The sequence below is a fragment of the Arvicanthis niloticus genome, chromosome 1 (assembly GCF_011762505.2).
Source record: "Arvicanthis niloticus isolate mArvNil1 chromosome 1, mArvNil1.pat.X, whole genome shotgun sequence".
Lineage (NCBI taxonomy): Eukaryota > Metazoa > Chordata > Mammalia > Rodentia > Muridae > Arvicanthis > Arvicanthis niloticus.
The window spans coordinates 4,330,032-4,342,666 of record NC_047658.1 but is presented as its reverse complement, the minus strand read 5'-3'; the positions used below and the strand labels follow the sequence as shown (position 1 = coordinate 4,342,666).

General features: G+C 48.7%; 1 protein-coding gene across 1 annotated transcript; it reads left to right on the top strand.

The window, feature by feature from the left end:
- Positions 1 to 2,562: 2,562 nt before the first annotated feature.
- Rabac1 (Rab acceptor 1) lies at positions 2,563 to 5,519 on the top strand. Its single transcript, XM_034490187.2, has 5 exons — positions 2,563 to 2,734; positions 2,977 to 3,189; positions 3,439 to 3,536; positions 5,092 to 5,193; positions 5,270 to 5,519. The coding sequence occupies exons 1-5, from the start codon at positions 2,679 to 2,681 to the stop codon at positions 5,356 to 5,358; spliced, it is 558 nt and encodes a 185-aa protein (XP_034346078.1). The 5' UTR covers positions 2,563 to 2,678; the 3' UTR covers positions 5,359 to 5,519.
- Positions 5,520 to 12,635: the final 7,116 nt, after the last annotated feature.

The following is a 12,635-nucleotide window of genomic DNA, read 5'->3' as shown; positions in this document are numbered from 1 at the left end:
TCAAACCACCAAACTGATGCTATGTGTGGTGCATATGCCTTTAATCCCAGTTTTCCAGAGGTGGTAGGTAAAGGATCTGAGTTTGAGGCCAGCTTGGGGCTACATTGTAAGACCCTACCGAAAGCAAAACAAAACAGGCCGCTCTGGTGGCTCATCAGGTTACAGTACTGACCACCAACCAAGCCTGACAACCCAAGTCTGGCCCCAGAATACAGAGTGGAAGGAGAGAACCAACTCCTGAATGCTGACCTCTGACCTCCACACACCCTGCACCTGCGCCTGTGCTCTCTTGTCTCTCTCTCTCTCTCTCTCTCTCTCTCTCTCTCTCTCTCTCTCTCTCTCTCTCTCAACAATGATAAATAATAATAAGCTTTTAAAGTAATCAATTGCCTGGGGTGTGGCTCTGGTGAAGACTACTTGCCTACCAAAGCTCTGGGTTTGATCTGAGCATAAATAAGGTGACACAGATATCTGTGATTCTTTCATCGTTGTTTGTTTTTAAGACAAGGTTTCACTGTGTAGCCCTGGCTGTCCTTGAGCTCACTCTGTAGATCAAGCTGGCCTTGAACTCACTGAGATCCACCTGCTTCTGCCCTCTGAGTACTAGGGTTAAAGGCATGAACCTGGCCACATCTGAGATCCTACAGAATTCTTGAACTGGAAACAAAAATCAGAAGTTCAAGGTCATACTATCTTTGACTGTATAGTCGTGGTAAAGAAAGAAAGAAAATAATACAGCTGGCCATTTTTTAGCGGTACACAACTGGAACCCCAGCACTTGGGAGGATCAGGAATTCGAGGTTATAGTTGGAGCTCTTTGTACTGTGACCTCTGGTGGTCTCAGGACAAAATGATCCTGGAAGGGGTTGCATGAGCCAAGACCTCTCCTGGGACACCCACAAATTCTGCTTCAATCATCTGGTGCCAGGAAGGAGCATCTGCTTTGGTGGAGGGGCTCAGCACAGGACAGAAGTGGGGGAGGCTCCTTGGAGTCATGCAGTGGGCATTATGAACCAGGTCTCAAGTTGCTGTTAATATCTTCCTGTTTTCCCAGTGCCTCTTGCTCTGGGAAGCACAGGGTAGAGCTCAGAGCCAAGCCGCATCTCCCACAATCTTCTAGGTGTTCATCCTCTCCCACTACCTACTGATTCGAAACCCATCTACCACGAGCCTCCTCTCTCAGGATTCTGATTACTCTCCCTCCCCATCTCTACCTCGGGCTCCCTGCTCCCACTGTCCCAAAGGACTCCTTTCCCAACATCCCTAGACGCCAATCTAACAATCCCATATTCAAAGCTCCTACATTCTCCCAATTAGCTTGTCACTTTCCGCAACATCCTTGCCTCTGGATCCCACCACCTTCTCCCGAAGCCCTGCCTCCCACCATGGCAGCTTTCTATCTTTGCAATAGTTTGAGGAGCAGAGACTTGAGGGTCATGAAATAGAAAGACTTTTGCTTAGTCCTCATAAAGAAACTGAATTGGTTCCCATAGCAACAATCAAACCCAGCTGACTTTTGCCACCAAACTGGTTCTCTGTCTTTTCCAGTCAGTACCCTGGCCTGTGGTGTCCCTCATTAGTCTTTAGGCTAACTATACATTTGCAGTCCTCCACTGACTTCATGAAGCAATGCTGGACCCCAAGCACAATTTCCTGCTGAGTGGCCCATACTGGAGTCCCAACACTGAGGAGTTCGTTCCTAGCACCCATGTTTTGGACAGTTCATAATCGCCTGTAACTCCAGTTCCAGGAGATCTAAAACCCTCTTCTGGTGGCACATACATATAAACATATAAATAAAAGTAAATCTTTTCTTTTAAAATAAAAACATATATTTTTAAATTATGCGTTATCTGAGTGTGGGTATGTGCACATGAGTGTGTCTGATCGGCTAGAGCTGGACTTACAGGCAGTTGTGAACCACTGGGTGTGGGTGCTTGGAACCAAGCTACGATCTTTTGAAAGAGAAACAAGTAAGCCATCTCTCAAGCCCCATTTCCAAAGTAAATACCTTTCTTTCTTTCTTTCTTTCTTTCTTTTTTTTTTTTTGTGGTTTTTCAAGACAGGGTTTCTCTGTATAGCCCTGGCTGTCCTGGAACTCACTCTGTAGACCAGGCTAGCCTCGAACTCAGAAATCCGCCTGCCTCTGCCTCCCAAGTGCTGGGATTAAAGGCGTGCGCCACCACCGCCCGGCAATACTTTTCTTTTAAGGAGAGGAAAAAGTAAATGAACTCCTTCCCAGACTTGCCCAATCAGAATCAGAATATCTGAGTTTGCGCCCAATGTTTTATTACGCTTTCTGGAGCTAGAACGACAGCTATGCATGGTCCACAGAAGCATACAAAACTCCCGTTTCTGCTATTCGATTTTCTGTAAAATCCTCCGTCCTGACAGCCCACCTGTTGTAGTCCACGCTACGCCTCCTGAAACTACAATTCCCACAATGCCTAGAGGCTCCCGACGAGCTCTTAGCATACGTCTCCCAAGATGTCTTGCCAGGCAAACCTGCCTCTTGACGCCACGATGACTACAACACCCACAATGCTCAGAGGCACAACTACCGCCTTCTAGAGCTCCCAGCGGCGCCACTTCCCGAGAGTCCCCCGCTCGGGTGGGGCCGTCTAGGTGCTGCGGGGCTCGGCTCCGGGCTATTCACAGCGGTTCTATCCACTGCAGACATGGCGGCCCAGAAGGACCAGCAGAAGGATGCCGAAGTGGAAGGGCTGAGCGCCACGTGAGCAAGCAGGGTGTCATCCCCAGATCCGAGATACAGGAGTCCCTGCCCCCGAGCATAGCGTTCTCCCCTTCAGAGACATCTCCTCAGCCCCTCAGCCCCTGGAAGGGACTCAGTTGCGTTAGCTCCCTCCCAGAACCCTTTACCCCCAGAGGTTCAAGGTCATCCTTGGGACCATGTGTGCTAAAATCTGGGGTCCGGTACCCCATTCCTGCCTTCAGCTCCTCTGCCCCGCCCTTCAGGACCCTGCTGCCCAAGCTGATTCCCTCTGGCGCAGGCCGAGAATGGCTGGAGAGGCGCCGTGCGACCATCCGGCCCTGGGGAACCTTCGTGGACCAGCAACGTTTCTCGCGACCCCGCAACGTGGGCGAGCTTTGCCAGCGCCTGGTACGCAACGTGGAGTATTATCAAAGCAACTACGTGTTCGTGTTTCTGGGCCTCATCCTGTACTGCGTGTGAGTGCCTCCGCGGCCCCGCCCTCGATAGTCAGACCCCGCCCCCGGCTGCCAGGCCCCGCCCAGACCAGTTAGCCCCCCTTTGTCACCACAGGCCTCGGTCAGTCTGTACTCCTGCATCCACCTGACCAGTGCAGTATGACCACATGTGATACGGCCTTCGCTGTAACCTCTGTCTGTGTCCAAAGCTAGAGGGACCTGGCTGACGCAGCCTCAGATACCTAACTCCTGTCTCCCACACTCTTGCAGGGTGACATCCCCCATGCTGCTGGTGGCTCTGGCTGTGTTCTTTGGCGCCTGTTACATTCTCTATCTGCGAACGCTGCAGTCTAAGCTTGTGCTTTTTGGTGAGATATCCCCTGCCCAAATGGTTCCCAGGCCTTTCTGATCGTGGTCTCACGGAATGCAAATCTCCGAATATTTGCGACTCCAGTCGGCCCCCACCGAGATGTACACTAGAGTCACTTAACCTGGTGCTTGAGGGCTTAGACCTACCAGGTTCTCCCCCTCTGGTCCCAGCTTCTCAAACCTAGACAGACCCCAAAGCCCCTGGCATCTCTGTATCTTGTCAATGACTTAATCCAGTTCCAAACCCAGAAAGCATCTACTGCAGATACCCACACTGGGCACCAGGTGGCGACCTTATGCAGGCCTAAATCTGTGTTCCTTCCCCGTGATTCTCAGAGGGGAAGGCTGAGATCTGTTAAGTCCGCTGGCCCCAGACTGTCACCAGGCCCCACTGGGAAGAAAGGTATCAGGGAAGACCCACTGAGGGGAAATCCAAGGGGACTTAAAACAAGTCTTTCGTGGCCCGGCAAGTTTAAGTACCAGATAAAGATGGGCTGTGGCAAAGGAATACCTGAAGCAGGTCAGAACTTGGCTTCTGCAGATTGTGGTCACTAGGGCACACACACTTGTCAGGCATAGGAGAGCGTGGAGGACAGGGGGAGGAATGAATATATATATGCATATATATACTAGTATATAGTATATATGGTAGTACTTTATATAGTATATATAATTTATTATATATATTATTTATATAATTTATATATAATTATATATAATGATATATATACTTTATATAGTACATGTATAATATATATGTACATATATATAATTAGATATATATATATACACACACACACACACACTAGGACTTGGGTTAAAAGAGTGTGCTGCCATGCCCTAGCCTTAAAAAATGTGTAATGTAGGCCCTCTGGAAGAACAAGTGCTTCTAACTGCTGGGTCACCTCTCCAGTCCCCACAAACCAAATTCTTGTGAGGCGCATCAAAGAACACATTGTCAAAACCAGAAGTTGGCCTGTGCCTGTAATCCCAGCACTTGGGAAGCTGAAGCAGGAGGATTGCTACAAGTTCAGAATAAGCCTGGTCTTTGGAATCTTTAAAAAAATAATCAAAATTAGTGTCTAGAGAGATGGCTCAGTGGTTATAATTGAATCCTGTTCTTGCCAAGGATGTGATTTGGTTCCTAGCACCCAAGTCGGGTGCGTGTCCGACATCCTCCACCTGGGGCACCCAAACTCATGCACGTATGCCCGCCCACACAGGGCATATAAGATAATTCAAAATAATAAATCTTTTAAAAGTTGTTTTAAAGGGGGACACAAATCCTTAGGTCAGATTTGGCTCTGGAGCCACCTGCCTGCTGGAACATCAGGCCCTAGACTGGAGTGACCTGGGGGTTCCTGGGGGAGATGGAACTAGAGGGCAGAGGTGGAGCTGAGGGTAGGGCCAGGGTTGGGAGGCCCTGATGTGAGGAGTCTGTATTATTACATGGAAGGTTCCAGAGTCCATGACACTAGATGGGTGGCGGGTGGCTCCGGTTACCTCTGGGAAACGGTCAGGTGGGAATGGCTGCCTTATACCATCTGTTCCCAGGCCGGGAGGTGAGCCCAGCGCATCAGTACGCCCTGGCTGGCGGAGTCTCTTTCCCCTTCTTCTGGCTGGCGGGTGCTGGCTCTGCTGTCTTCTGGGTCCTGGGTGAGTACTGGGTCTGTGTAGGCTGAGGCTGGGAGCCAGGTGAGAGAGCAGGTCCTGAACCATCCCTCCCCTACAGGAGCCACCCTGGTACTCATAGGCTCCCATGCCGCCTTCCACCAAGTGGAGCCTGCAGATGGTGAGGAGCTGCAGATGGAGCCTGTGTGAAGTGTCCTCCAGGACCTGCCAGCCTCTCCTGCCGGATGGCTGTCCCATCTCTGTCTATTCTTGTCCTACCTAGCCTTGCTGCTCAGCTCCGAGCCTTCCACCTGAAGCTCAAACCCAGGGAGAAGCTTTTGTCTTTGGAAATAAAGCTGTTACAATTGCTACTTGGCCGATACTTTCCTGGTGTTTTCTCTTTTATAGGTTAAGGAGGGGTTTTACTAAGAAACAAAAGTCTGGGGCTGGAGAGATGGCTCAGGGGATAAGAGCTCAGGCTACTGTTCCAGAGTTCAATTCCCAGCAACCACATGGTGGCTCACGACCATCTGTAATGGAATCTGATTCACTCTTCTGCTGTGTTTGAAGATAGTGACAGTGCACTCACATACATTAAATTAATTAATTAATTAATCTTAAAAAAAAAAAGAAGAAGCCGGGTGGTGGTGGCGCACGCCTTTAATCCCAGCACTTGGAAGGCAGAGGCAGGCGGATTTCTGAGTTCGAGGCCAGCCTGGTCTACAGAGTGGGTTCCAGGACAGCCAAGGCTATACAGAGAAACCCTGTCTCAAAAAACCAAAAAAAAAAAAAAAAGAAAGAAAGAAAGAAAAAAAAAAAAAGAAAAGAAAAAAGAATACTGGCTGCTCTTTCGGAAGATCTGTGTTCAGGTCCCAGCACCCACAGGGCTATGTGTAACTCCAGCTGCAGGGGATCCAAAGGTCTCCGGACTTCTTAGCCACTTGCAACTTTCAAGCACACGCACACACAGACACACCTACACATAATTAAAAATAATAAAAGTTAGCTGGGTGGTGACAGCATACACAAGCCTTTAATTGAAGCACTCAGGAGGCAGACAAGGTGGGTCTCTAAGGCCACATTGGTCTATAGAGCCACTTCAAGGCCAGGCATAGCTATATAGTGAGACCCTGTTAGAGAGAGAGAGGGAGGGAAGAGAAGGACTATGTATGGCCAGAGAAGTCCTCCCAGTGGAAATGAACCTTAACAGTTAGGGAGCAGCTGCAGGTCCTTTGAGGAGAACATTCTGGCCAGACAAGGCAGCAGTTACACAGACCCCAGGCAGCAGTGCCAGGAGGCAGTGAGGAGGCCGTACAGCAGGCCTGTGAATGACCTGAGAAGTTTACTGAGAGAGGCTGGAGTTGCAGGAAGCTTCAATTGTTGTCTTGAAGAACATGAGAGAGTTGATAATTGGTTGGTTTGTTTGTTTGTTTTTGAGACAGGTTCCATGTAGCCCAGGTTGGCCTCAAAATCACTATGTAGCCAAGGCTGGCTTTGAACTCCTGATCTTTCTGCCTCTACCTCCCAGGTGCTGGGATTACTAACATTCTATGTCCAGTGCATACATGCTAGGCAAACATGCCACTGGTTAAGCTTGTTAGTAGAACTTGCAGATTTGGCTGTACAGAGACCCTGATGACAGAGATTCAGGTTTCAGGGAGGCACGGACTGATAAAATGAACAAACAGAGGCCCAGAGGGGTTGGTTCTTGATTGGGCTAGCCTTGAACTTCTTTGAGGTGATGGTGATGTTTCTGGAAGCCCTGAGGGACACAGCTGGGCAGCCAGAGAGCAGGGGGTGGGGTCTCCCAACCTTTCCGTGCACACACTCTCCCCATCCCCTGTGTGTCCACAACATCGCCCTCTCAGGTCTATATCATGGGCTCACAGGGCACCCAGCATTGCTGTGGAATCCTGCCTCCATCATGCAAGCCACTGGCACAGCGTGACAGCCGTGTGCCCGAAGCAAAGCCGGTATAAGGTACTATGTACTACATGGAAAACCCAAGCATTGGAAGGGTGGCTCAGCGGTGAAGAACACTTCTGAGCTTGGCTCCAAGAACCCACTCTTGAGTGTCTCCCAACTGCCTATGACTCCACTCCAGGGGCTCTGACAATCTCTTCTGGCTTCCACAAGTATCCACATGTACATGTGCACTCACATACATGCATGCACGCACGCACATGCACATGTATGCACACACACTTATACACACATACATGCACACACACACATACACACACACATGCACACACACTTATACATACATGCATGCACACACACGCACATGCACACACACACACTTATACACACACATACACGCACACACACATGCACACACACTTATACACACATGCACACACACATGAGCATACACACTTGCACACATGCACACACACAACTGAGAAACATGAACTCTGAATGGAAAAACACAGTAGACTTCAGAGACTCCATATTAAGGAGATATATGATACTCGTTACTTGTTTATATATATGGCACATGTCTCTAATCTCAGCATTTAAGAGGCAGAGGCCAGCCTGGTCTATATGGCAAGCTCCAGGACAGCCAGGGCTATATATATATGTACGTATCTTTGCACATATGTACATATACATACCCACATATGCAAAGAGGTAGGAAGCTCAGGCTGACCTTTCTATGTAGCTGAGGATGACCTTGAACTTCTGATCCTCATGCCTCTTCTCCCGAGTTCTAGGATGGATGGTGGGCTTGTGCTGCCCACCATGCCTGGTTTCTGTCATGCTGGGGAATTAAACCCAGGGCTTTATACATGCTAGGTGAGTGCTCTACTACCTGAGGTATAATCAGAGTCCCTCGTTTTAATATTGATCAGTGTGTGTGTGTGTGTGTGTGTGTGTGTGTGTGTGTGTGTGTGAAACAGGGACTTATTGTCAAGCCCAGGCTGGCTTGGACTTCACAGTGTAGCTCAGGCTGGCCTCAGCTTTGTGACAGTCCTATGCCTTAGCCTTCCAAGTGTTAGGATTACAGACAGGGGCTACCACCCCAGGTCTTGATAATGTATATTGGAAAAAATGTCTGTGCACGCCTGGGAGGCCCGAGGTCAGAGTCAGGTGTCTTTGCCTGTTGCTCTCCACTTAGTTTCTTATTTGTTTGTTTCTCAAGACAGAGTCTTTCTGTGTAGTCTTGGCTGTCCTGGAACTCGCTCTATATACCAGGCTGGTCTCAAATTCATGGAGGTCTGCCTGCCTCTGCCTCTCCAGTGCTGGGGCCACCGTGCCTGGCCAATCCCCACTTTGCTTTTTGAGGATTCCTCATGAAACCTGGATCTCACTTACTGGGCAAGACTAGCAAGACCAAGGGAGGGGTCTTCCTGTGTCTGCCTGCCCAACACTAGGATTACAGACCATATCAGCAGAGCTGGCTTTTTACAGGGGATTTGAACTCAGGTCCTCTGGCTTGTGCTACAAGCACCTGACTGACTGAGCCATCTCCCTAGCCCCAATTTTCACTTGTTTAAAAAAAAATTTTTTTTTTGAGACAGGATCTCAAAAAAAATACATAGTCCTGGCTGTTCTGGAACTCAGAAATCTGCCTTCCTCTGTCTCCTAAGTGCCAGGACTAAAGACATGTGCCACCATGCCCAGCTCCAAAATTTTACTTTTTAAAAAAAATCTGAGGGCCTCAAGAAGTGGCTCAGTGCACTGGTCACTCTTCCAGAGGACCCAGATTGAACTTCCAGCAGCTACATGGGACTGGAGGGATGGCTCACGATTGTCTGTAATTCCATTCCCAGTGGATCAGTCACCCTCTTCTGGCTTCCTCTGACACCAGGAAAAATACCCACACACATAAATCATATTTAACAACAACAAAATCTTGAGGCCAGCCTGGGCTACATAGTGAGACCCTGTCTCAAGAAAATAGATAGATAGATAGATAGATAGATAGATAGATAGATAGATAGATAGATTGATTGATAGATTGATAGATAATCTTTAGTCTGTAACTAAAGAGAACAGAAAGTCTCCTTTATGAATCTAAGCATAGTGATGCACACCTTTAATCCCAGCACTGAGGAGGCAGAAGCAGGTGGATCTCCATGAGTTCCAGGACAGCCAGGACTACACAGAGAAACCCTGTCTCAAAACAAACAAACAAAAACCTAACAACAACAACAATGCTAACCTGGCCCACAGGGGAGACTGTGACTCTAAACAAAAAACCTAGGATAATAAATTTAGCCCAGGAGTGGAATTCTGGCAGCGCTAGGCTCTGTGATCTTAGGTTTCAGCCTCAAATCAACCAAGCCTGGGGGGCTTGTGGGATCCCCTGGGAGATGGATGGGCTGCAGGGCATAAGATCAGGGAAACCAATCTTAGCCAGAGAAGATAATAGAGATGTGGAGTGAAAAGAGAGACAAGGAGGACCAATTCCACAGTTTCTGTGTGAGAGTCGACTGGAAGGGACCAGGTGACACTCCCCCACCTCCCACCCACAGACTTCAAGCCTTTACCTTGAGTAAAAGGGACTCTAACCCAGCTACTGAAGCCGCTCTTCCAGGATTGGCCACCAGAGGGCAGACATGTGCCTCCCCTTGCCTTTCACAAGGATTCACCAGAGACCAGAGCTGGTTGGGGACCTGAGGCTAAGTTACCTGGGGATGTACAGAGGTCGGGATCTCTATCCCAATGTTTTGGTGGCAGAAGGCCTTTTATTTCTTGAATTCAATGCTAGTCCTCCAGGGGAGGTGAAACTTGTGGTCCATCTGAGTAGATAGACATGACGGCCAGTTTACACCCAGACGAGGGAGTCTGGACAGAACGTATTCTAGATGCCTTGATTGGAGATGATGGGCTGAGCACTCCATCGAGCGGCTGGGCTGCGTTCGTTGGTGGCAGGCAGAAATTGAGACAGACCTGGAGTTTAATCTGAGGCTGACTAGTTCATTCTCTATTTTCCTGTCCCCTCCCCCGCCCTCCATTCCTCCCTCTTCTCTTTCCCTCTTCCTTCCACCTTCGGCTCTTCCCTCCCTCTCCCTCCCCCGCCCTCCCTCCCTCCCTCCCTCCCTCCCTCCCTCCCCCTCTGTCTCTTTCTCCCTCTCTCTCTTTGCTTCAAATAAAAGTCTGTTGGGAGAAGGGGCTGTCAGTGAGGTGACTCAGAGGGCAAAAGCACTTGTTGCCAAGACTGACAGTCAATTCTCATAAACCACATGGCCGAACGAGAGAACTCCAGAAAGTTGTTCTCTGAACTCCATTTGTATGCCGTAGATGCACCCCACCCACACACAAATACACACACACAAATAAATAAATAAATATTTTAAAGTAAAACAAACAAACAAACAAACAAACAGGGCCTCATTGTGTAGCTCTGGATGGCCTGGGACTTCTGTTCTTCCTGTGTCTGCCTTCCCAATGCTAAGGTCACAGGCCTGTCCCATGATGACATCTGTCTCTACAGATTCTGGTGTTCAGTCACCCAGACACCAAGAACAGCAGCAACCTCTACTGGAGATGGTCAAGAAAATTTCCCCCCTCTGAGTGTAGTTGAGGTTGAAAGGCTTGATTCTGGAGGGCTCCGGGTTGCACTAAGGAGACAGAAAACAAAGACGTGGCTATTTGGGGTCCAATTGACTGGCTGGGACTGACAGACTGGGGATCTGTGGCTGAGGGTGTGGCTCAGTTGGCAGAGTGTTTGCCAGGCACCCACGCACAAAGCCCTGGGCTCCATCCTAAGAGCCGCATAGACTGTGTATGGTCATCCACTCCTGTAACCCCCAGGGAGATAAAGGATCTCCCTCTGGGGTTTAAGGGCGCCCTCGGCTACAGAGAAAAGTAGGGGGAGAGGAGAGAGGGAGGCAGGAGCCAGAGAGAATCAAAGAGAGCAAGGAAAGTACTTTTAAAGACAAAATGTTTCCAGTGAGTTCACACGCTGTACTCTGTGTGGGTCTATTTTGCTACTTTGTTGTTTTTTGTTTGTTTGCTTGTTGTTTTTGTTTTTGGCTTTGTTTTTCCCAGACAGAGACAGATTCAGTTCTAACCCTGGGCCTCACATAGTGGAAAGAGAGAACTGGAATTGAACAGACCGCTGAAAGTTGTCCTCTGACCACTGTGTATGTGAACACACATAAATAAATGTAATCTGAAAAGGAAGAAAGACAGAAACCAAGAGTTACCTTAAAGACAGGGATTCCTTGGCCTGGGTATCTAAGTGGTGATTGAGGGTGGGCGAGGTGACCCTGAGAGGTCTCAGGCTCTGGTTTTGGTGGTCAAGGTAGGGATGTGCCTTTGCTTAGACATAGGGCCTGAGGGCCTGACTGGTAGTGATAGAACCTGAGGGTCCTACTGCATACATTCTGTTAACACCAGCTGGGGAGAGACTCTCATCGTTCCTAGAAAGCAATAGCATCTTGGGACTGGGGAAGCATTTTGCCTTTGCATATGTCTGCTTTCCTGCCTTGGGGCTAGTCCCAAAGTCTCAACTGACAGATTAGGAAATTCTTTTTTGTTTTTCTTTGTTTGTTTTATGAGACAGGGTCTCAATTTGTAGCTTTGGCTGGCCTGGCACTCACTATATAGACCAGGCTGGTCTCAAACTCACAGAGTGCTAGGACCAAAGGCCTGTGCCACCACATCTGGCAGATTTGAAGTCTTCTCTGGCTGAAAGTGACAGGCATCAGAATTGTTTGAAGGGTCGGGAGATTTGAATTCCTGTTTGTCTTGGAGTGATGGGAGTTCACTTCTAAGTATACTAGTGTGTAAGGTCTTGAGCACCAACAATGTCATCCCAAATGAGATGAGCAATCCTTTGACCTCTGTAACCCTTGTCTCATGGTCTGTGATAAAGATTGTCTAGTTTGGGGTGAGCACTATTAGGGATCCTGGAACTGAAGATTTAGTTGGGGATGAAAGACCTTGGGTTGGACAGTTTAAGGGTACAGACACCAGAGACGTGGCTGTGCACTTTAGGTGGCAGACGTGCTGGCCACAGATCCTTTGGAACTGGAGTTACAATTGTGAGCCACCATGTAGATGTTGGGCATTGAACTGGGGCCCTCTGGAAGAGCAACCAGTGCTCTTAACCACTGAGTCATCTCTCTAGTCCCTGTTTTTATTTTTTCAAGATAGAAATTCAGGTATCCCAGGCTGGCCTGCAGCTCTCTATGTAGCCCAGGCTGGCCTTAAATTCCTGATCCTCCTACCGTTATGTTCTGGGATTACAGGTGTGCACAATTGCACCTGGTTTCTAGAGACAACAGGAACACCATTATTAGGATGGAGATTTCAGAAACCATGGATGGTCTCTGACCGGTATGAGCTTGAAACGGGGATCCAACCAGGTGTGGGGTATCTCAAGCTGAGGCTCATTTGTTTAGTATGGAATAGGAGAAACTAGAACTCGGTTTATCTGTCTGTCTGTCTGTCTGTCTATCTATTTTGTTTTTTTCAGACAGTGTTTCTCTGTGTAACCTTGGTTATCCTAGAACTCTCTCTGTAGACCAGGC